The sequence below is a fragment of the Bubalus bubalis genome, chromosome 8, assembly GCF_019923935.1.
Source record: "Bubalus bubalis isolate 160015118507 breed Murrah chromosome 8, NDDB_SH_1, whole genome shotgun sequence".
Taxonomy (NCBI): Eukaryota; Metazoa; Chordata; class Mammalia; order Artiodactyla; family Bovidae; genus Bubalus; species Bubalus bubalis.
In genome coordinates this window covers 71,824,227-71,849,541 of record NC_059164.1, presented here as the reverse complement: position 1 = coordinate 71,849,541, position 25,315 = coordinate 71,824,227, and the positions used below count along the sequence as shown (strand labels likewise).

The 25,315-nt window shown below is 37.0% G+C and overlaps 1 protein-coding gene across 9 annotated transcripts in view; it reads right to left on the bottom strand.

Annotated features, from left to right (window-relative positions):
• ADAM22 (ADAM metallopeptidase domain 22) overlaps positions 1-25,315 on the bottom strand; it is a 236,852-nt gene that overhangs the window by 24,036 nt on the left and 187,501 nt on the right. For 7 of the 9 annotated variants that reach the window (XM_044946746.2, XM_044946747.2, XM_006055250.4 and 4 more), the window contains exons 19-26: positions 24,164-24,214; positions 23,882-23,945; positions 22,169-22,274; positions 19,524-19,643; positions 14,327-14,495; positions 10,981-11,095; positions 7,824-7,914; positions 3,887-3,904 (exon numbers count right to left, since the gene is read on the bottom strand). In XM_044946746.2, coding sequence (XP_044802681.1) covers positions 3,887-3,904; positions 7,824-7,914; positions 10,981-11,095; positions 14,327-14,495; positions 19,524-19,643; positions 22,169-22,274; positions 23,882-23,945; positions 24,164-24,214 — 734 coding nt within the window. The remainder of the gene's footprint in view (positions 1-3,886; positions 3,905-7,823; positions 7,915-10,980; positions 11,096-14,326; positions 14,496-19,523; positions 19,644-22,168; positions 22,275-23,881; positions 23,946-24,163; positions 24,215-25,315) is intronic. The other 2 variants (XM_044946749.2, XM_044946750.2) reach the window with 1 other exon arrangement.

Here is a 25,315-nt window from a genome sequence, read left to right as displayed (position 1 = left end):
CTTACACATACTCAAAAGGAGATCATAATGAAAAAAATTAAGTCTTAACCTTAAGACTGAAGGAGGCACTTTCCCAAAGCTTTGTTGGTGTCTGGGCTGTCTGCTATTGGAACGGTCACACTGCTGTCTGAAGAAATGTTTCGTACTGTGTACTAAGTCACATTGACAGATGCATGAATATCACTATAATAACATTAAAAAAACTAAAAAACTAAGAAAGTCTTGGGGAAAAAAAGGAGGGAGGTTTACAAGCAGAAAGTAAAGTGGCTAAAACAGGGTAACAGAGAGGAAAGATATGGGGAAGGGGGTTTCTGCTTAGGTATGGATCAGGAAGATATGAACTAATTATTTACTCTGATTCATATTATGTATGTTCAATAATGTATGTTCATTTCAGACAAAAGAATATTGCACCTGAATAAGGATGCTTTATAAATCCAAGTTTAATGCTTTATAAATCCAAATTTAATGAATTCAATTTAACTTGAATTAAATCCAAGTTTAACTGCACCTGAATAAGGATGCTTTATAAATCCAAGTTTATTCTATTGCTATTTGCAAAACTGCCTGAAAACTAAAATTCAAACTTCTAATTCTTATTGCAAAGTATATAGCTGCTAACTCCCAAAGCAATTATGCTAAAATAGAAACAATAGCATCAACTGAAAAATAGATGGAAGCCTTCTTTCCTGGAGATTTTAAAGAAAATTATCAGTAATCATCCTTCTAACTAGACGATATCTAAGAATTCTCCTTGGCGCCTCAGTCCCATGGCTCTACCCTTCACAAGATGACACTGGCAGATTTATATTTATTTATTTGTTTACTTATTTATTTATTTTTGCCATATTCGCAGCATTTGGAATCCTAGTTCCCCAACCAGGGATCTAACCTCGGCCCCTGCCCTGGACCGCCAGGGAAGTTGCCAACCCTGGCAGGCCTAAAGTGATATAATTCATGTATGAAGTTCTGTCTCCCAGAATGGGCTTCTATCTTTTATCAGGCAGCTTATAAACAAAAAGAAAAAGAAAAAAAGGGCTTGCTTCTAATCTTTTTGCCAGATGTGAAATTAAACCTATCACACATTCCTTCAATATAAAGAAAACCTGGGGGACACATTCTCTGGTGGGAAAATTTACCAGGTTATCAGGTTTCTTCACAGAATTACTTGCCTGACATTTCCAGTCATTTGAAAGTTATGCTGAGTTTGGCATTTCTGAGCCATTGTATCATTAATTAAAGAATCTCATAACTGGCTACATACTTAATATGTATTTAGTGTCAAAGCAAAGCTGTATGTTCACCAATGCTTTCATACCAGGATGCGTGGGCCTCACTCATGTCAGGAATGCTGCCTTTCTCTTTAAGGACAACCATACCTACCTATCTCTTTCATCTGAGGATTAGAGAAACACAAAGTCTTCAGAGACCACATATCAGTAACTTTCCTTACTAGAAAGCTTCACAGATGAGAAAGAACTTTGTCTGCATTCGGGATTGGGGAAAGTTTAAGTGATTTCCCAAGATCACATACTAGCAGGTAGATTTCTGATTCATTCTAGATTGGTCCTCCCACCATGGAACTTCAGAGCAAAACTTAATTTAAAAGCAACTCAAATTTTTTATTTCTATTCCCTGGCATCCTTTGGAATTGGGCACATCTTTATTGGAATATCTTCAGATATTTTCACATGATTGTAAATTTCCTAATGTAGGCTTTGGTACATTGGTCCTTCTCTATAACCACTAAGATACATTCTAATAAAAGACTGTCCTTCAGATGATATTTATATACTCACAACTTCCTGCTAAAGTTGATTCCTTGCAGCTTCTCCATTTTAACAATTATTATATAACCCTATATAATACCTGGAAAATCCCATGGACAGAGGAGCCTGGTAGTCTACAATCCATGGGGTTGCAAAGAGTCGGATACGACTGAGCGACTTCACTTTCACTTTTCATATAACCCTAAGAGTCATAAGCTTCAGACAATCATAAGGGCAAAAATAAATAAAATTTGTGCTGAAATATATAAAAAAAAATAGTACCTGCTGAAAAGTGACAACTCTCAAAATATGAACTAGACTTCAAAGGGTGTCCAGATTGATGAAATGGTGACTCAGTATTCATCATATACTGGTAATATTCCCAGGATTACCAGGAGGCATGAAATTACATCAGGCACAAAAAAGAGATTTCTAACAAAAATTTTCTTAACTGTACCTATGCATATATTGAGTTAGAATAAGAAATTGGTGCTCAGGTTTACATATTATCATTTGTTTTTGTAATGTGGGCAATTCCTTTATTCTGGAGAATACCCCTGGTGAGAACACGTCTTAGAGCACCATAACAATTTTGCTTACATTACGTATTTATGACACTGTGCTTTCCTTTTCAAATAGTCAGCAATATTAAATTACACTGCAGAGTTAATTCTTACAGAAATGGAGCTAAATCACCAGTTTTTGATCTTTGTAGTATGATTTTCTTTTTCACTGAAGAAAGCCACCAAATTTACATTTTTGGTATAACTGATCAACATCTACCCAACAGAAAGCGTAAGTAGCTTCAGCTCTTCTTCAGTGTTTTTTGGACACAGAGTTTAAAACATGTCACAGAGAAATCTATTTCCTTTATTTAAATAATTTTGTTTCAGTTTTACTTTCTCCATTAATGATAGAAGTCAGTGACTCCAGAGCAAGGTCATTATTTTCTAATATTTATGGCTAACTGGCCAGGATCTCAATGGGTACCCTGTGGGTACCACTTATGGCTAAAACCTTATACAGATTTTAAATTATAACATAGAAGGAAACAGAACAAAGTTTAAAATTCTAGTTTGTGAAAAAAAAATGAAAGCTGTGGCTACGGTCTGATAAAGTCTCACATTCATTACATCTTATTTCTAATCTGCCTCAGACATTTCCTACAATTGCGGGAGAAGTTAGGAGCCTGCATAGGCATCTTGAGTACAAAACTAGGACTATATGATGTGGTCTTAGATGGTCAATTTCCAGTATATTTTAATTTTTTGGTATCAATAGTTAATAGCAATTATAAGTTTTTAAATGTGAAAAGTGAGGAGTGTACCTCAATACGGGCTAATTTAGATTTAGAAAAAATAGGCAAGTTTTACGTAATTACATGAATGCTTTGTATCTCTTTAGACACTGCTGGCTAAACATAGATTTTAAGGTTATATGAACAGAGTGCCTGACTTTATGGGCTTTTTATTGAAAAAAAAATAGTGTAGTAGGCAATCAGAGATTATTACTATGCAAATTATTTCTTTCAAAACCTGTACAATTATCTAATCTGTAAAAAAAAAATTTCTTATGCAGAGATAAAACCGATTCCTCAAATGCCAAGATGCTCTCCTGATCACAATACTGTGCCTATATAAATTTTATCATTTATTAATGAAAGTTAGCAAAATAACAACAATCACTAAAAATAAATTCCTTTAGAAATCATTGGGCAAGAAAAGTGTTATAAATGTGAAGAAAAGCCAATCAACTAATGTAAACAAAGGTGACACCTTAACGTAAAGGAATTTTGTTTTAGGTAGGAAAAAAATCAACTTCTAAATATATATTACTATAAAAGTAACACAAATAAGAATGACTAATTATAGTTTTGTTGGATGAAAAACCATTAAAACTAAATAATGATAGATCTATTTTAAACTAACACATTCCACGGCAACAGTACTAAAATGATCATTTCAAGGCCATGAAAAATCAAGATTAGTTTATGACCACTACAACATAAAAACAAAAGTAAACTTAATTTATAACGGTATGTATGAATTCCAAAGATGATAACAAGATTTAAACCTTTTGGTTTTCAGTTTTACGTTCAGATCATTCTAATCACATACCTCTGCTCTCGATAGTTTCTTTTTATGGACAAGAAGAGAGAGAGAGAGAAAGAATTAGTTACCTAAAAAAATACATTAAGAGAAATCACTAAATATAAAAGCATTTGATGAAAGATCTCCACTAGAATTTCTAATTGCAGAATTAAAATGAAGATCAAAAACACAGTCTTCCCCCACCTCTGCCTCACACACACACACACACACACTCATTTACACAAATTTTACTTCATCTTTTGAAGAAATGACACCAAAGGGTTAGTGACAATATTTTCAAGTAATCATTGTTTAAAAGCAGAAAGCTTCAGTTATTAAAAAGTAATTGTTTTCTCAATGTCAACTGTTATCATACTAAACATTTAGTAATGTCCTGAAGTCAACCTTATTTCAAATATAGGTTTTCAGACATGCACATTGATTTAAATAAGGAAACTAGTCAAGTTATATATATATATATATATATATATATATATATATATATAAAATGTGTTTTCATGCAAATAAAAATTATAATTCATTCTTTTTGGAATATATGCCACAAACTAGAGCTCATCCTAAGAATTTCAAATATGAAGACATAAATGCCCATAAGAACATTTTGTGTATGATAGAATGAGAATTCACAGCTGTTATGGACCTCCCATGTCATCACATCACTGTGAAGTTTCACTGAAAGTAACAGTGGTAATACTTTGTTTAAAGTCTCCTAAAATAAAATTGCGTGAGTTTCAGAATAAATCATTCTGAAACAAAAATGTGTTCTAGAGAGTGTGGTAAGGAGGTGCCAATGATTTTTAATTTTTAAATAAAACAAGCTAATTTCAAAATTTCTATCCTGACCTAACTAGCTGTCAGTATTTTGAAGACTTGTTGGAAGGTCAAGCAACTATCAGGTAGGCTCCTCCTTCCAAGATCAAGGCTAATGTTGCTGCATAGATTTTTGTCTGTAGCACTTTTACCTGTCAATCTATTCCATGAATTCTCTGGGCATCTTGCTTAATAATGAGCTCATGAGAGTAAAAGTGCCAATTTGATATTTAATACTTTTCATTCCTGAAACTATCATATACGGGAGAAAAATAAGCCAAAATATTTCAATTCAACATGTTTTACTTTTTATCACCTCAATCTGATTCCCTGAGCGATCTACCAGTTACAAATGAGTATTCCTCATTTCCTATTCCTTCTATTACCCCAAACTTGGAGAAGGGGTAGAAAGTTTAATTGGAAGGATTAATGAGAAAATGAGTTCTCAAGTCCTAAATTCGCTTGGCATTTTAAATAGAATACATGAAACAGCATATTCATGAATTTAATTACTGTATTAAAATTTCTACATCCTTATTCTATTTTTATACAAATTCTGAATAAATGTAGTAACATTAAAACTTTCATCATTCAGGTTAAATTATTTATGAAGAGAATACTGTAGTATGAACTAGATTCTGCAAAGTACATATATTCAGAAACAAAAAAGTGAAACCACTTAAATTTCATACAAATAAGAAATGATATACAGAAAGAAGTATTTTTCATTCTAATCATTAAAACAAACAGACACAGATAATTTCATTAGCAGTAGGATTAGATGTTCAGGTTTCATATTCTTGAAAGGGTAATTTTTTCCAAGATTTTAAACGTGAAATATCAGTTTACATCAATAGGTGGCAGAAAACTAACAGAACTAACAATTTTGCTTTCCCTCCCGCATGACCAAACGAAACCACTGAGCTATTTCACAATGGCAGCGGTTGTGATGGCAACTACTACGTGAGCCTTGCACAAGGGAAGTCAAGGAAGTAGTGTGATGCCAAGATAGGGCTAATTCAGCTAAGGTATAAGGAGAGCTCAGACAATATATGTGCAGAAAAGCCTTTCTTTCAGACATACAATTTTATACCCCAAATTATGCTGAAATCAGCTGGTGCAAATATAAGCACGCAAAGCGCCAAACAATCTGCACATTAAAGAGGCATTTGCTACACTATGCTGCTGCTGCTAAGTCGCTTCAGTCGTGTCCAACTCCGTGAGACCCCATAGACAGCAGCCACCAAGCTTCCCCGTCCCTGGGATTATCCAGGCAAGAACACTGGAGTGGGCTGCCATTTCCTTCTCCAATGCATGAAAGTGAAAAGTGAAAGTGAAGTCACTCAGTCCTGTCCGACTCTTAGTGACCCCATGGACTGCAGCCTACCAGGCTCCTCCATCCATGGGATTTTCCAGGCAAGAGTACTGGAGTGGGGTGCCATTGCCTTCTCCATACACTATGCTAGGCCATGTTAACTATATTATGCTAAACTTTACCCTGCTGTCTGTGCTATTTATTAACACAGCCTTGCACAAATGTCTTTCTGCATTTTTCTACTTACAACATAGAAAGTTTATCCTGGCAGTCAACTAATTACTCTCTCTTTTCAGCCAAAATAACTTCAGTGTTTTGACCTCACAGCCAGCAAGACCCATATACTAGTTTAAAGAGGTGTCTTTTAATTCAATTGGATTAAAACCATGGCTTCCCTGGTGGCTCAGAGGTTAAAGCGTCTGCCTCCAATGCGGGAGACCTGGGTTTGATCCCTGGGTCGGGAAGATCCCCTGGAGAAGGAAGTAGTAACCTACTCTAGTATTCTTGCCTGGAGAATCCCATGGACGGAGAAGCCTGGTAGGCTACAGTCCACAGGGTCGCAAAGAGTCGGATACGACTGAGCGACTTCACTTTCACTTTTCACCTTCAAAACCATGTCAGGCAGTGATAATAGTAATAACAAATGATTATATACACTATGCTAGTCAATGCCTAATCAAAAAAGTTTGGCTCATTTAAGTTTTATTTTATTAAACATAAGTTATTTGAATACTAAGGAAACTTTTCACATCATAAGTTGAAGTACTTAATAAGGGAAATGAGCACATTAAGTATACAAAAAGTCTGGAATCTGTCAAGTCATTTACTTAGCTAAATGCTGCTGCTGCTAAGTCGCTTCAGTCATGTCCGACTCTGTGTGACCCCATAGACGGCAGCCCACCAGGCTCCCCCGTCCCTGGGATTCTCCAGGCAAGAGTACTGGAGTGGATTGCCATTTCCTTCTCCAATGTATGAAAGTGAAAAGTGAAAGTGAAGTCACTCAGTCGTGTCCAACTCTTTGCGACCCCATGGACTGCAGCCTACCAGGCTCCTCCGTCCATGGGATTTTCCAGGCAAGAGTACTGGAGTGGGTTGCCATTGCCTTCTCCAGCTAAATGCTAAGGGGATCCAATATTCAAAAGTTACATAATGTGTAACTTTTTAAATCTTGCACATAGAAACAAAGAATTGTAAGCTGAACCTTGAAGCTTAAGAATTAGGTTTCTAAAAGTTGTAACTTAAAGTTGAATTTTAATTTTAACACATTACATCTCTGAAGAGTTTTTCCTTCGCACAAAACACTCAGGTATTTAACAAATAACAATGTCTTCTTCACATTGGTTGGGGAGAGGTTTGGCTCTTGGCAGGATCCCTGCTCTTAGCAGGAAGCACTAAGGAGCTGATCATGCTCTTGATCCTGTTGATATCACCCTTGTTACTAAACGCTATGCTGTCTCATACACTATCCTGCCTAGATGTGGGGGAATGGGTTTAAGTCAAGAGAATCTGCATCACTAAACAGCCAACCAACACAGCCTTTGTATGAGACACGATTTAGATTGATTTTATTTCATGTAATGGTTTTAAAATAATATTCAGTATTTTTAGAATAGATGGGAGTTAATCTCAAAATCTAAAAAATGATAAATTACTGTTACCTCTAATCATGCCAAGCAAGGATCATCATGGATTGAATACTGAACCAGACTGATTTTCCCTGCAGGTTTATTTATCCAACGATACAAAAATTTTTAGAATCATTTAGATAAATATTTTAAAGTACAGTTTGACAGTAATATATTGAGCCATTTCACTTACTTATAGCCCCATGCAGTAATTCCTAATATGAGGGCCAGCACTAAAATGGTGCCAGCAATTATGCCTATTATAATATTGGTACCAGCAACACCTGGGGGGAGAAAAAAAACAATGAAGATCAGTGAATACAGCTGAAATTTTGATATAAAATTCTTTCAGGAACTTTATTCTCCAGATTAATGATCATCACACTAATAACATTTGTTTTAAAAAGTGAGCATTTTTTCCTTTATACAGTTTTAATTTTAGAGAAGCTTTTTCCCAAATTTTATTTATGTATTCAGATATAATTGTGACAAAACACTCTATCAGTTTCAGGTGTATGACAATGATTTGATATTCCTATATATCTTGAAATTAAAAGCAGGCATTTTTAAGGGAAGAGAAATCAACCATAACTTAGCAATTTGATCAATTGGTTTTTGAAAAATAATTATTTGTGTATGTTCCCTTTTAATTCTTGTCCAAGTGCATTTTGAATGGTTTTATTTTCCATGTATTTTTCTGGAAAATATAATGAGGTCATTGAACTAACATAAAGAATAAAGATAAGGAGAAGAAAGGAGTATCACTATAAAGCACAATACCCCTGGGGAGGAATACTTAGAAATCATATTTTGGACTCCAACCTCTTCCCTAGAAATTCTAGAAATGTTATTGTTCTTATCACTCCATTTTCACAACCAGTGTAAGGTCCTTATTTTGTGTGATATGTTGTCTGTGTAAATATAAGCTTCTAAAGGGAGAAGACATGGCTACAGATGGTCAGGTGGTATACATTATAAAAGACTGTAGTTTCCAGTCTTGCCAATAATGACTGTGGTATCTGGGAAAAACAATGGAAAATACAGAGTCAGGTGAGCTGGAGACTTGTGCTGATGACCTGTGAGAGCGAGGATGCACCAGACTGGCAGGGGGCCAGGGCAGGGCTGGAGATGGTGCTGTTGTGTCCGGCAGCAATAACAGTCAGACAGTCTGCGATGCTATTCTTAAGGAATCACAGCAGTGAAAGGGGCCAGTGAGTCAAAGGACTGGACAACAAGCCCAAGTAAAAGCCCGAGAGCAGAAAATGCAGGCTGGAGGCCTGCCTGGCTCCTGGCTCAGAAGACCTGTTTGGTTGATAAAGACTTATACCCCATGTTAAATTGCGGGGCTCTCACCCAGGGCAGCTTAGTTAGCTCTTTGTCTGCTGCACTCCTGAGGAATCAAAGACAGTAATCATGGATGACTGGCACAGATTCCAATTCCCCATGATGGAGTGGCAGCCTCTCTATCTGGGAGCCCTCAGGAGTCACATGGACAGCAGGGCTCAGACATCCAGGAGACTGGCCGACTCCACCCTGCCCCAGTCATCTGTGGGATAGAGGGTGCAGATACCCGAGGACTCCTGGGGCACTGGGATTTTCCCACTCTAAGACCTAGCCCATCTCCCCTTCCTTTCTTTTCAGAGATTTAACATGCGTGAGTGCTTAGTCACTCAGTCATGTCTGACTCTTTCCAATCCTTTTAACTAGCTTGCCGGGCTCCTCTGTCCAGGGGATTTTTCAGGTAAGAATGCTGGGGTTGCCATTTCCTCCCTCAGGGGATCTTCCCAACTCAGGGACTGAACCAGCATCTCCTGTGTCTTCTGCATTGCAGGCAGATTCTTTACCCACTGAGCCATGGGGAGAGTTCCAGAAAATTAACAGGGATCAATAGACCCTGATGCTGGGAAGGAGAGCAGGAGGAGAAAGGGGCGACAGAGAATGAGATGGTTGGATGGCATCACTGACTCAATGGACATGAGTTTGAGCAAACTCTGGGAGATAATGAAGGACAGGGAAGCCTGGTGTGCTGCAGTCCATGGGTCATAGAGTCAGACACGACAGCATCTGAACAACAATAAACTCAAATGCTAGTCCTGATTACTTCTAAGTAATAGTATGACTTTCGACAAGCCAGTTAAATCCACAGACCTGAAGAGGCTTCTTTCTACATTAAGTGCAGGAACCAGCCCCACAACCATTGCTAAGACTGAAGATGCCAAAATCCTAATCACTCTTTGAGTTTTATTATGAAAGTCACATTGACTAATACATTTAACCTGTATGGATGATTAGAATAAAAATAATAATTTTCTAATTCTTTGGAGCTGAATGGACTTCAGGACTTGAACATTATTTTATGCAGAAGAATACTCAATAATGAAATGATAAAAATAGTTTTAAAAGGGACATTCATCTTCAAGGTATGTCTTCTTTCCACTATCTGCATTTAATTTCTACTTCTCCATTTGGGCCACTCTTGCTTTTAGAACTACACCTGCTGCTTCTTATCCATGTCAAACCCCTTTCAGGCACCTTGGCTAAGGTTACTACTTCTAGAATTACCTACAGTAGAGGCTACAGAAACTGGAGTTTAATATAGATGTGATTTTTTAAGACAGAATATTAAAGCTAACAAAATATTTTTAAAATCAATTCAAATTTTTCCTCATTTACTTAGTCCCAATATATAAGAAGTATAAAATATAAAATCATACACTTAACAATTTTGATTACTTTATTCATTTAAAAGAAATACTAGGGCTTCCCTGGTGGCCCAGTGGCAAGGAATCTGCCTGTCAATGCAGGAGACACAGGTTTAATCCCTGGTCCAGGAAGATTCTATAAGCCAGGGAGCAACTAAGCCTGTTCACAACAACTATTGAGTCTATGTTCTAGACCTCGGGCTCTGCAACAAGAGAAGCCACCACCACGAGAAGCCCACACTCTGCAACTAGAGAGTAACCCCCGCTCACCACAATTAGAGAAAGGCCATGCACAGCAACAAAGACCCAGCATAGCCAATAAATAAAAATTAAATCATATTTTTAAAAAAAGATGCTAGGATTTGTTGTCAGCTCCAAATAAGTATAAAACTTGGAAAATATCAGCCTGATATAGAACAAGATATGGCTAAATCAATAGACTAAGTTATATTCAATATTTCATATTACAAGATAATGGAAATAATTGGTTTCATAATGAGGGCCCCAGTTGTACATTGTAATTCATTATTATGTAGAATTAACTTATATTTGAATTATATAAAAATAATCCAAACGAAGCTTAGGAAGGGCAGTTTTCTCTCTCCTTGTGCATAAAGACAACATAATGGGACCAAAGTAAGTACCTACCATTGCCAGACAGCGTAATGCCAGCCTTTGCATCATCATTGTAAGGGAAGTAAGTGCTGCACTCTTCACCTATCCAGTGTCTGTTACACACACACTTCAGCTCATTACTGCAAACCTGAAACCCAAAATCAATCTAAAATCAACACTAACTCTTAGGTACAGAGGCATGCAAAATAAACATTAATTTTTAAAAATAAAAATTAATTGTATTAATTTCTAATAATTGTATGCCTAGAATTAGATGGGATTGGACATTTATTGGTACTTTCTTCCTATTTCTAATTACTTACTAATTATCTTGCCCAAAAACTATGTTCTAGAGAGCAACAGAGTTGACCCAGAGAAAACAACAAAGTTTAAGAGAGAATTTACATTCCTTACACAAAAATCGATGATCAATTTGAATTTTGTTAACCCAAGTTTTATGAGGGAGATTTTAAAAAACTAAGCAGAATTACAATCATTTTCCAATTATCCAATACAAAGTTTTCTTCTTCTAAAGAAAGGGTCTTTATTCCAAAATTTTATTCATCTTTCAGGAAGCAGATAAGATAAAGGGAAATCTGACAAAGAAGAGGGGAGGACTGAGGCTTTGCAGTGGTCTGAGAAGAAAGCTTCACAAAACCATAACCTGGGCACCTCACCCCAAGCTCCAGGGCTTAGCTATCTCAGGGGTCATGGAAACTGAGAAGTCCCTCAAACAAAGCCTAGGGGAAAAATTCACATAAACTGGCACCACATTTTTAAAAATTATCAGACAATAATCTTCACTTATATATTCAGGAAACAGAACCTATGTTTCTGTTCTAAAATCTTATTATTCAAAGCAACTTTGAAAGGAATGAGTAGGAGACAATTCAGTTAGGGGTAGGATCAGAGAAGTTCTTCAGAACTCAGGTTTGATGGGATGGGTTTCTCATTTTTGTCTGCTTGAATTTGCCAGAAGACAACATACATGCGGATTTAACTGTACTATACATATGATCAACAAATAGCAGATTTCAAATTAATTCAGATTAGCAACTTTCTGCAGATTAACAAATATGCAGGAAGGGGAAAATAAAAAGGCCTAAGTTTGAGACCCCAACTATCTTTTCAACAGATCAGGTCAACTGGTTTCTCCAAGTGTGTTTCCACATCATGCAGCAGCACCAATGATACAGCAACAAGAATAGTGACACTGTTGTACACTGATCATAATAAACACAATCACAGCTGACATTATTGAATATTCACTGTGTCACAGGGATTGATCTAAGTATTATGTATCAGTTACAGGTGTTAATTCACTGATTCTTCACAACAATCCTGCATCCTAGGCAATATTATTATTCCCACTTTATAAGAATAGAGTGAAACACAGAGAAGCTAACTAATTTGCCCAATCTCACCCAGTTAGTAAAGAGGAGAGCTGGATTTCACACTCAAACTGTCTGGTTCCAAGCCCACACTCTTAACCTACATGATGTAGAGTATAAAGAGAATATCTACTGTATTTCACATTTTAATTTTTGTCACATATACAAAGTTGAGTCACTATAAGTTAAAAACACATAGGATATAACCTTTCTGTATTATGCATAATTATTATTAATGATTGGATGCTATTTGCCACCTGATTTACTTGTGTCTATTACTCTTTTGTGTGTGCATGTGTGCTAAGTCACTTCATGTGTCCAACCTTTTGTGACCCTGTGGACCGGAGCCTGCCAGGCTCCTCTGTCCATGGGGATTCTCCAGGAGAGAATACTGGAGTGGGTTACAATGCCCTCCTGCAGGGGATCCTCTTGTACCAGGGATCGAACCTGCATCTCTTAGGTCTCCTGCACGGGCAGGTGGGTTCCTTACAACTAGCACCACCTGGGAAGCCCCATCACTCATCATGCATTACTCATTCCTTAAACAGTTAATTAACACAACTCTGTGTTACATACTCAGGACTTCTAGATGAATAAGATACAGTATTCATTAGCATTACGATCAAGAAATTATTCCATTATGCTTTTCTCCCATCTCCCAAAAAGCATCTCTCCCTAACATCCTCTTACTTATAAAGGAAAGAAGACTTAGCAGATTCCTTTAAAATAAGGAGCAAAACTACTTCCTATATACCTCCTCTATTCTCCTGTACCAGAAGAACTCCTATTCTTAGGCAAAAAGTAACAATTACTAAGACCTTCCTTAGGAAATTCTTGGTGTATCCTTCAGGGATATACACAGAATGACCAGGATTGAAGGCTTACACTTCCAGGACAAGGATTCTCAACTGGATAGTATAACCAGAAGGAACCCAGAGAAGATAAAAAGAAAATCATGGCACATGCTAAAAGAAGAAGATTCAAGAAATTTTCGTCAGTGTAGGAATTCCTAACTGAAAATGACAAAACTGTACTTGCTAATAGAGCATGTTTATTTAACCTATAAATTTACCTATATCTTGTCAGATACATGATTAAAAAGATAGAATTTAGCCTTTTAAATACCACCATTTTTTCTATTTGGGCTTCCTAGGTGGCACAGTGGTAAAGAATCTGCCTACCAATGCTGGAGATGCAAGACTTGAGTTCAATACCTGGGTCAGGAAGATCCCCTGGAGAAGGAAATGGCAAACCACTCCAGTAATCTTGCCTGGAAAATAACCATGGACGGAGGAATGAGACAGGCTACAGCCCATAGGGTCACAAAGAATCAGACATGACTGAGCACCACCATTCTTTCTATTCATCTCTGAGATTCATTTCCTTAATTATTCTGCTTCTATTTCTAGACGTTATCCTCAGCTGGTACCCACTGTTTTGGTCAAGGCAATTATTTATGGTCTGTTCTAATTGGTCAGTGCCTGCTGCTGCTAAGTCGCTTCAGTCGCGTCCGACTCTGTGCGACCCCAGAGATGGCAGCCCACCAGGCTCCCCCGTCCCTGGGATTCTCCAGGCAAGAACACTGGAGTGGGTTGGTCAGTGCCTGGACCATACCAATTGTTAAGTATTGTGGCCACTGCCCCTACTTTGTACTCCCTTTTTCATCCCATTATAGTTTGTTAAAATTTGTCTCCTAAGTCACTTGTAGAAAACTCAGATTATATTCAATTAGATCAATTTAACTTAATAAGAGTGGAAAATGTAAGAATTTGGTTAGGAAGATAAAACTTTTTCTCATTCTCAAGCTTTCAGATTACACAACAGAAATATACAAATGACTATGACCACATGACTGTTTATACACTAGCTGGAGAAACATGGGCAGGCATGTTTTCCATTATTACAGAAATAGGCAGTTCAGGGTCATATCTGTTTCTCTGATATAAAAGAACTGAAAAGACCCCTATGGTGAGGCAGTGAATACTTACTCCATTTCCTGAGCAAACAGTGCCTTCTTTATTGCTTAAGCAAGTACTAAAGTTGAAGGAAGCCACAGGAAGACACCTGTGTTCTAAACACATCATTTTGGGACCACAGGGTGTCCCGTCTTCTACATAGCCAAGGTCAACATCTTCATCAAGCTTAACATGCCCACCACTAAAAATAAATTGAGAGCAAAGAGAAATCGGGATTCCATTAATTTACATTTATCTTGAGACTATATTTAAAAATTTAAAAGTAGGCAATATCACTTTCTCTATTTTCTCTTTATTACCTAATTTTAAAAGTAGCATAAACATTTTCAATCTCCAAATGGAGAAAGCAATTGAATCTTTTGATCTAATTATTTGCAGAGATATTTATATTCTTTAGGATTTAAACATAATTATTATAACAAGGGCCTGAAATGGCTCTATCATTTTCCTTTGGCTACTATGCCATGTACAAGTCAAGTAAGCCATTATTAATAACATTTGATTTGATAAATTAAGTACTTTAAAGATTTTAAATACATTTCAAACAATGATGAGAATTTTTTAGTTTTGGTTACATTTCCCCAAAAGATTGTTCTATTTACAAACTACAGTTGACCTTTGAACAACATGGAGGGTAGGGGTACCACCCTCCATGCAGTTGAAAATCCAAGTTCCACATCCACAGATTCAACCACTGGGGGATTATGTAGCGTTGTAGCATATATTTATTAAAAAAAAAAAAAAAAGACCTGTATTTACTGCAAACAACATGCACATAAATAGACCCTTGTAGTTCAAACCAGTGTTGCTCAAGGGTCAACTGTATATTTGAGAATGGCTAAACTATGGCAACAACTATTCAATACAGACCCATACATTAGGCAGGAGTAAGAAAGAAACAGGATAAAAACAGTTAAATAAACAGGATAGGGACTGAAAATGTATATTCATAATCTATTCATATAGTACCATGTCAATGCTACTACAAAAATTTCCATTATTGTTTATTTGTTTTTATCAAAATTATGCATGCATATAGTTTTATGAGTTAAATAGACAAATTGGTTTTTACAACGCAGTGAAGGGATCCATTGCCCCTACTCCTCTTATATCCTTCCCTGGAGGAAATCACTTTCTACTCTTAACTGATTCTTTTTTTATTTATGTACATATTTTTAAATAATGAGTTTGTATCACTATTTTTAATTTTCCTATTTTCAGTATTATCAATTGACTGCCTTTTATGGAATTTGAGAATTCATCTCTTTCCCCTTTCCTTCCATTATACATTTTGTTGATAACTAGTTAAATTTACAACAAATCATGCATTGTTAGGACTTAGTAAATGAGTGATGTAGTACACCATAATTATACCTATTCTTTTACTTGTACAACTTTTCATTTTCCCTCAGATTCAGTTAGGTTCAGTTCAGTCACTCAGTCGTGTCTGAGTCTTTGCGACCCCATGAATCGCAGCACTCCAGGCCTCCCTGTCCATCACCAACTCCTAGAGTTCACCCAAACTCATATGCATTGAGTCAGTGATGCCATCCAGCCATCTCATCCTCTGTCGTCCCCTTCTCCTCCTGCCCCCAATCCCTCCCAGCATCAGAGTCTTTTCCAATGAGCCAACTCTTCACATGAGGTGGCCAAAGTACTGGAGTTTTGGCCTCAGCATCAGTCCTTCCAAAGAACACCCAGGACTGGTCTCCTTTAGGATGGACTGGTTGGATCTCCTTGTAATCCAAGGGACTCTCGCGAGTCTTCTCCAACACCACAGTTCAAAAGCATCAGTTCTTTGGTGCTCAGCTTTCTTCACAGTCCAACTCTCACAGCCATACATGACCACTGGAAAAACCATAGCCTTGACTAGATGGACCTTTGTTGGCAAAGTAATGTCTCTGCTTTTGAATATGCTATCTAGGTTGGTCATAACTTTCCTTCCAAGGAGTAAGTGTCTTTTAATTTCATGGCTGCAATCACCATCTGCAGTGATTTTGGAGCCCCAAAAAATAAAGTCTGACACTGTTTCCCTATCTATTTCCCATGAAGTGATGGGACCAGATGCCATGATCTTTGTTTTCTGACTGTTGAGCTTTAAGCCAACTTTTTCACTCTCCTCTTTCACTTTCATCAAGAGGCTTTGTAGTTCTTCTTCACTTTCTGCCATCAGGGTGGTGTCATCTGCATATCTGAGGTTATTGATATTTCTCCCGGCAATCTTGATTCCACCTTGTGCTTCTTCCAGTCCAGCATTTCTCATGATGTACTCTGCATAGAAGTTAAATAAGCAGGGGGACAATATACAGCCTTGACGCACTCCTTTTCCTATTTGGAACCAGTCTGTTCTTGCATGTCCAGTTCTAACTGTTGCTTCCTGACCTGCATATAGGTTTCTCAAGGGGCAGGTCAGGTGGTCTGGTATTCCCACCTCTTTCAGAATTTCCCACAGTTTATTGTGATCCACACAGTCAAAGGCTTTGGCATAGTCAATAAAGCAGAAATAGATGTTTTTCTGGAACTCTCTTGCATTTTCCATGATCCAGTGGATGTTGGCAATTTGATCTCTGGTTCCTCTGCCTTTTCTGAAACCAGCTTGAACATCTGGAAGTTCACAGTTCATGGATTGCTGAAGCCTGGCTTGGAGAATTTTGAGCATTACTTTACTAGCGTTTGAGATATGTGCAATGGTGCAGTAGTTTGAGTATTCTTTGGCATTGCCTTTGGGATTGGAATGAAAACTGACCTTTTCCAGTCCTGTGGCCACTGCTGAGTTTTCCAAATTTGCTGGCATATTGAGTGCAGCACTTTCACAGCATCATCTTTCAGGATTTGAAAGAGCTCAACCGGAATTCCATCACCTCCACTAGCTTTGTTCGTAGTGATGCTTTCTAAGGCCCACTTGACTTCACATTCCAGGATGTCTGGCTCTAGGTGAGTGATCACACCATCAAGTCTCTTATTTGATCACTGAATTATCTGTCACTAACTCAAAATTACACCAACCCTGCTGTCAAAATCTCCACTTAAGCTGTGTCTGAACATCAGTTCATCTTGCTGAAATAATCTCCCCTAGAGTTTCAATTTGGAGTTTCCCTGCTCCTACCTGATCTGGTTGGCCCCTTTAAATGGTACAGAGCTGGGTATCTTGGCTTTCTCCAATATACTATTCATTGGAGGATTGCCCTGTCTCTCTCCAGAATGAATATCTTGTTTCCTAAATTCGCTATGTTTCTTTCTTCTTTATTTTGGTGGAACACAATTTCTAACAGCTTTGAGAAAGGACTTAGGGGAGTAAACTTGGGGAAAACTTGTATATCTAAATGTCTCTTTATTTTCTACCCTCACACTTGATTCATAGTTTGCCTGAGTACGGAATTCTACTTTGGAAATTATTTTCTCCATTGTCTTTCAGATCCCAGCACTCTTGTTGATAGATTTGAAACCATTCTAATGCCTATTCCTTTTTTTTTTTTCCCTCTCCTCTCTGGAAACAGTTGGGATTCTTTTTCCTTAGGTTCTGAAATTTCATATGATAAGTTTTGATGTATTACTAATTTCACTAATTTCACCTTGCACCTGGTGAGCCTGGTAATATGGAAATTCAAGTCCAAAAGTTCTAGATAATGCTCTTGGAGTTGCTGCTGCTGCTAAGTTGCTTCAGTCGTGTCCGACTCTGTGTGACCCCATAGACGGCAGCCCACCAGGCTCCTCTGTCCCTGGGATTCTCCAGGCAAGAACACTGGAGTGGGGTGCCATTTCCTTCTCCAATGTATGAAAGTGAGAGGTGAAAGTGAAGACGCTCAGTCGTGTCCGACTCTAAGCGACCCCAAGGACTGCAGGACCCCATAGATGGCAGCCCACCAGGCTCCCCTGTCCCTGGGATTCTCCATGCAAGAACACTGGAGTGGGGTGCCATTTCCTTCTCCAACGCATTAAAGTGAAAAGCGAAAGTGAAGTCCCCCAGTAGTGTCCAACCTCTGAGCCAACAGGGAAGCCCCCTAGCGGCCCCAGTCATTGCTAATTTCCTCCCTGCTGTTTTCTTTGTTCTTTATTATTTCTATTCTAACATGGTGAGCTTTACTCTATGTCCCTTTCTTTGTCTCTTTTACTCTGCTTTCTGGGAGATAATTTCAACTATTGAGTTTAATGTTTGCCATCTTTTTTTTTTTAATTTCTAACAGCTTTCCTTTGTTTTCTCTTAATATTCCTCATTTTTAAAAATTCTACCCTATTCTTGTTTCATGATAGAAGTATCTTAAAATATTTATAGGTAGTTGTTGCATTTTCTGGTCATTTCTCTCTCTCTCTTTTTAGGTTAGAGTCTTTCTTCATAAATCTTGTCATCTGTTTATATTTGAGTTGGGGAACCAGACAGATGATTGGAAGTTCTGGGACTTTCTGACTGAATATCAATGAGGCTAGATCACTTCTACACACTTCTGATAACTGATTTTTCTGCTGACAGTAAGCTTGGAAACCTTCTGTTTTATTCTTTGCAGACTGTAAAGCTCAAATCTTTCATGGGAGGGTGAGCAGTCACCAGCTTAGCTGGGTCAGGGAAGTAAGCTGTAGATCTAGCAGCTTCTCTAACAGAGTTCACCTATCTTTTTCATGTGAGTTCCTTCCTCTATCCCCAAGTCCTTTGTTCCCTCTTCCAGAAGTAGATGATGCTGCCCATTTTGAGCCTTTTGGGACTGGCAGTATATATTGAGTCAGTTTCTTGGTTTTCCCCATTACTGACTGAGGACTTCAGCATTTTTAGTTTTGATAATCATCTGCCACACATCTATTTGTTCTCCATGCTCTAGGATTTTGTTGCTGCTGTTTCCTCTCCCTTTTTCTGCTTCCTTATGGACATACAAATTCTAGAAAAATATCTATTTAGTGTCATTTTAGTGGGATTTCATAAGGGAGCAAAGGAAGATGCATTTATTTAATCCACTGATAAGAATGAAATGCAAACTAAACCCTGCAAGATTTAACTGGACAATTAAACATAACTCTAGCTACCATACAATAGTCCACATTCAATTAATTCTTCCCTTCTTTCTATATGTTCTATGTCAGGATTTACTTAATCATCCCTATGGACTAGAATCCATTTCACCTTACTAACATACATATGAACTGAAAATAGAAGTAATCCTAAGCTTCATTCCTGGGAAATAAAATGGCTAATGTTCTCACAGAAGGGTTAGATCATTACCTGCAGTTTAATGTTCTTCCCTGCTGTACAACTAAAGTAGACGTGATTTCACCATCGAGTTCTCCAAGTCTTGGGATATTACCAATGTTCATACACAAAAGGTAACCACAAAGCACATCCCTGTGTTAGAAAAGTACCAAGTATTTACTTTTTCCCTCAAAGATACAGCAAAAGCCATACAGTTAGAACAATAATGTTATCTTACTTAAGCATTTGTTTTTCATCAACTGTACTATTGCTTCAAATTACAAGCAAAACAAAATAACCTCAGATTAGTTTACTCCCAGCTTTAAAAACTGTCTTCTCTGAAACGTTTGGTGCACCAAAATCCCAACTATGTTCTAGATTTTCCTTTATTGTCTGCTAGGTATTTATCTAAAGAAAATTACCCATCAAATGGACTTCTTTTATATCTGAATCTCTTTCCTCATTACACATCACAGGATATACTAAGACATTTAAAAAAAATGTTTGATAAGTGAATGAATGAACTTTGAATTAGGATTCTTTTAGAATACAGTGTTTTCTTCAACCAATGGCACCAGAATTAAAGAACAGATTATATACTTTGTGGCTTCTCAACCACATAGGATCATGATTCCTTTTCCAATATATTCCACTTCTCCCCCAGCTAGCACATACAATTCTAATTTAACTTGTAACATATTTTCATTTGTGCTAACTACTATCTTACATATTCTCTATATTTAACACATTTTAATCATTAAGATAGATAATGATAAACATATTCTAATAAATGTCTTGCAAAGACTTATTAGCAGGCCAACAACTATATATGGAAATATTAGACTTTATCACATAGAAAAAGAGAAAAATTAAGATTTACATCTATCACCAACATAGAAAAATATGTATTATTGTATTAAAAAATAATTGTTAAAAGTTATATCATCATATTATTGTATATATCATAAATAAAAATGCTTTTTAACATAGAAGACATTCAACATTTTTCATTGGAGTTTACTAAATACTTTAGTATAATATTAAAAACATTAGATGATTTTTATTCTTAAGGAAATTATACTCTGGGTAAGAAGAGAAATTACATACATTAAATATCTATAAAACATAGAGTTAGTGACAAGGACCATAAAAGTAATGCAAAGGATGCAGGAGAAGAGGGAAGTGTGGGGAAATAAATAATAATAAATAAAATAATCCAGAAATAATCTACAGAGTAAGTGCCATCCAAGGGGATGGGGATGGGTAATCTGGGGATAGGTAAAATTTTTTTAATGGAGTATATAGGGTACTTCCTAAAGTATGAATAGCACACATACCCGTGTGGAAGTGCTGCTACTGCTGCTGCTAAGTCGCTTCAGTCATGTCCGACTCTGTGCAACCCCATAGACGGCAGCCCACCAGGCTCCCCCATCCCTGGGATTCTCCAGGCAAGAACACTGGAGTGGGTTGCCATTTCCTTCTCCAATGCATGAAGGTGAAAAGTGAAAGTGCAGTCACTCAGTCGTGTCCAACTCTGAGCGACCCCATGGACTGCAGCCCACCAGGCCCCTCCGTCCATGGGATTTTTCCAGGCAAGAGTACTGGAGTAGGGTGCCATCGCCTTCTCCGGTGTGGAAGTAGGACAATAAAATATATTAGAAATGGCAAGGTTTGCTAGACTTTGAAAGAGTAGAAAAGAAAAAACAAAATATGTAGCTTGGGGAAAATTATGGAAGAGATACAGTGCCAACCTAAGGCTCCATTTCATGCATTAAGCAAGATGGTATGACATTTAGCAAAGTGGTTAAAAGAGAATTCTAAAATCAGACTGCTGAATTCTAATTCTGCTCCTATTATATCCTAGCTACATGACCTTAGTCAACTTAACTGTCTCAGTTTCCTCCTCCATAAAACAGGGCAAACTGCCATTAAGATTAAATGACATCACTTATGTAAAGTGTAATACAGTTCCTAACACACAGTGTGCACTGAATAGATGTTATTCTTACTATCAATTAAGTATGTGGAACCAGTGAAATTTGAGCAAAGAACTGACATGGTCAAAAGGTTCAGTAAAAGATTATTTTGATGGGATCATGCTAGACACTGCTGGCAGAGAAAACTAAGAGGTTTCTGTATTAGTTGAAGAATTGACATAGGTCTTAGTTGGGGTAATGCAATAGGCACAGAAATGAAGAGATGAATTAAAGACAAATTGTGGAGGAGTGAAAGAGAAGAATAAACATGATTTGTCATTTGGATAATGAGTCAGAGAGAAGGTAGCATCAAGGATCACTCTGAGGCTTCTAAACAGAAGGAGAGTGAGATATTAAGATCTTTGGGGAAAAGAGTTCTCTATTAAAGTCAGCATCAGATAATTCCATCTATCAGCACTGAGAACATTCTGTTGGCTTTAATTTTTGTTGCCTTTGAGATGCTGACAGCTGTCTTCTAGGTGAGAAAGACCTAAGGCAGCCATAGGCATCGCTTGAGCCTTAGGAGAGAGGTCAGAATACATATTGAGATTCAGAAACCCTCTGCAAAGGTGCTGTTGGAACTCTGGGAAGAGATGAGGGAAAGAGAATGCTTTATGGCATGCAGAAAACAGGAAAGTCCTGGTCGCTCAAGAAGTAGTGCCTGGAACTGAGGTATAAACTCGGCCAGTTTCTCCATCTCACCGTTTGTTGCACTGTATCCACGTGTCTTTGTCTTTCCCACAGTTACCCTTCTCGGTGCCTTCTATATTCAGTTTCTCATAGCAGTATTTGTCTGATGACATCACATCTGAAGCAGAATAGAGTTTTCTGTCAGTGAGAGATATGCCCTGTGAGCTGTTCAACTCTTTGCAGTAAGGGGAAAACACTTGTGAAGAACTTTCTTCTTTGACTACAATGTTACCAATTGCAAAGGTTGTACCCATGCTTCACAAGAGTTCCCCATACCAAAACCATCCATCACTCGCATACATTTCTCACAACTGCTTATTTAAAACTTGAAAACAAATCTATTTAGATCTTTGACATGATTCAGGCTGTAAGTCCTGAGAATAACACTCCTGAGAATTTAGCCAATAACTGGGGAAAGATGCTACCAAATGGTTCATTGACAAATGTTCAATGCTTTAATCTCAGTGCCAGATATAAAGCATGAGTTTTTCACTCAGCAACTTTTATGAATCATAAAGACAACTTTATTAAAAGAATGATCCACGATAATTAAAGACTCAAGAAAGAGCAGTATTTCCACCTTGTTTATTAATTCTTAACGGGTATCAAAAAGTTACTCTGCTTGTAAGCAAACCTGAATTCATGTTAAATCTCTGACTGTCAAATAACATTTTAAGTCATGTCAGCATTTTTGTCAGGATTTTATTTTTGCTAAAGCCAAGGTCAGTTGATCGAGCTATCCAAGATTTAGATCAAAACAACTTTTGCAAACTAATCAAAAGATGACTGTCAGAGTATATTTTTTAAACTGATAATGTTTGGTAGTTTCTTTTCCTACTTCTTGCTATCAGCCACTAATTTTTCTCACGAGGAGGAAGCAAAAACCATATTTCTTTGTCCAGAGCATAAGCCTACATAACTAAAATGTTCTCCCATCCCAGTGTTTCTCTAGTTGTTCAAAAGAGAGCATACACTTCCATTCCCAAAAGGATTATAGCCAGTCTTTGTGACAGTTAAGGGTTATCATTATCTTTACAGCTTGCTTTCCAATACAAATCATCTTTTGAAAGAGTTTGAAGCAAACACTTCTTTCAGAAGGGCCAGTAATACTTCTGGAAAAATATAGCATTTAAATATGCATCTAAATTAAATATGTTTTAGATATAAATGTTACATATTTCCTTCTGAAAATCTGCCAAAGTTTGAAGGGAATAACATTAGAATTTCTTTCTGATATGACAGAGTTACCTTAGCAGAAATTCACCTATAACTAGGAAAACCAGCTAGAGTTTAAGAAAGAGAGATAAGAAAGAAAAAGCAATTCTAGCTAAAAGGCTACAGTTCTTATCCAAGGGTGCCCCATTTGGGGTCCATGTCCATTCCACATGGTTGATGGGTTTTGCCTAAGGATACTAAGTTAAAGACAGCATAAGAGGATTAGAAATCCAGGTTTGCTTTGTTCTCTAGAATGGATTTTACCTGCCTGGCAGCAAAGGCACTTCCCATCCAAAGACATGGCTAACTAGCCAACATGTACAGAGCTGTGTCTTATCAAAGGAGGTGCTTTTCTCTAATTTCCACAAAAGTGCTCCTGCTAAGAGCTGCAGTGGCTCTGAAAGTCCCTGAGTCATAACAAAGTGGTTGAAAAATTACTTCCATCCAGTTCACATGTCCTCGGGCCAGCTACCATACTTGGAGAAGGCTCAAACCTTGTTATTTACTCACTTTGCCCCCAGATGTATTTGCATTGTCTATCCCTGGTTTTACATCTTCCTCCAAAGCAAATTCCCTAAAATGGAAAAGCATACCCGTTAGCAGCACAACGTCTACTTCCATCAGGTAACTGCAAAATATGACTAAGAAAACTAGTAGATGAGTATTATAAAGGCATTTTACCTTCAGAGTTGACTACGAAACATTTAATATGATCTTCCTACTTTGATGAGACTTAGCATTTCTTTTGTGCTGGTATATAGGAAACATTTAGGTAAAGATGAAGTAACCTACCTGGACACCATCACATGAATAACCATCCATCTTATGAATATTGGGGGCACACTAGAAAAAGAAAACAGAAATATGAACCAAATACACAGCAAGATATTAAGATGAGCTAATCTCTTTAAAGGTTTTCGTTTTGAAAATGAAGTCTCATAATACAGGGTAGTCTCCCAAATCATCTGGAAAAAAAAAAAAAAAACAAGATCAAGAGAAAACAAAAGGAAATGTAACAATTGATGCATTTTCCCCTAAAAATAGGGATCTACCAGAGGAAAAGAGCAGTTGATTTGTAAATCCTTATTTACAAATAAAAAGAACCAACAGCAAAGACTCAGCTAACTTATACAGACACACGACTTCTCAGAGCAAGAAAACGAGAGCACAAGACAAAGCCAGAAGGATGCCACCAGATGGAGCAATAGATATGGTTTCCTCTTTCTTAACCATGAGAAGTAACAGTTCTTATACTTAAAATGATTCTCAAGTGAAAGTCTACCTTGGACATGTCAGAAAAAGACATGTTTTATAGCCATCCCCCGCCCCTCAACTTTTCTTCCCTTGGAGCAATTGCAGAAAAGACTGCAAAAGATTGCAAAGCATTCCATTCCTATCTGGATAGAAACAGAGTGTAACTTTAAAATGCATTATACATTTTTCTATTATTATAGTAATTACATACTTACTTGAGAAAAGTTAGGAAATGTAAAAAAAAAAAAAAAAAAACAGGAAAAATGAAAGACCAAAGTCTCTAATATTCCCACCATCCAGAGACAACTATTTTTTATAATTTGGTACATTTTTTCCTCTACCTTTTTCAACATAATGTGGTATTTTATAATATAAGTATAATCAGATTATAGATAATGCTTTATATTCTGTTTCAGCCCTTTACTTTCATCATGCAAATTTAATTGCATCATAATAAGCTTTTTTTTGTAGGTGTCTTTATAGCTATAACACATTCCCTGAGCTAACAAGTCATATAATCGATGTATTAAAATATTTACTTACAAGTATCTCACATTATGCCATTACAACCAATGCAACAAGAACACCTTTGTATGCACATAATTTTCAGATTTAGAATTCTTTTGAAATCCTGCTTATCACATAATTACATTTTAAAGAAGTTGCTTTAATATACTTTAATTCCCAGAG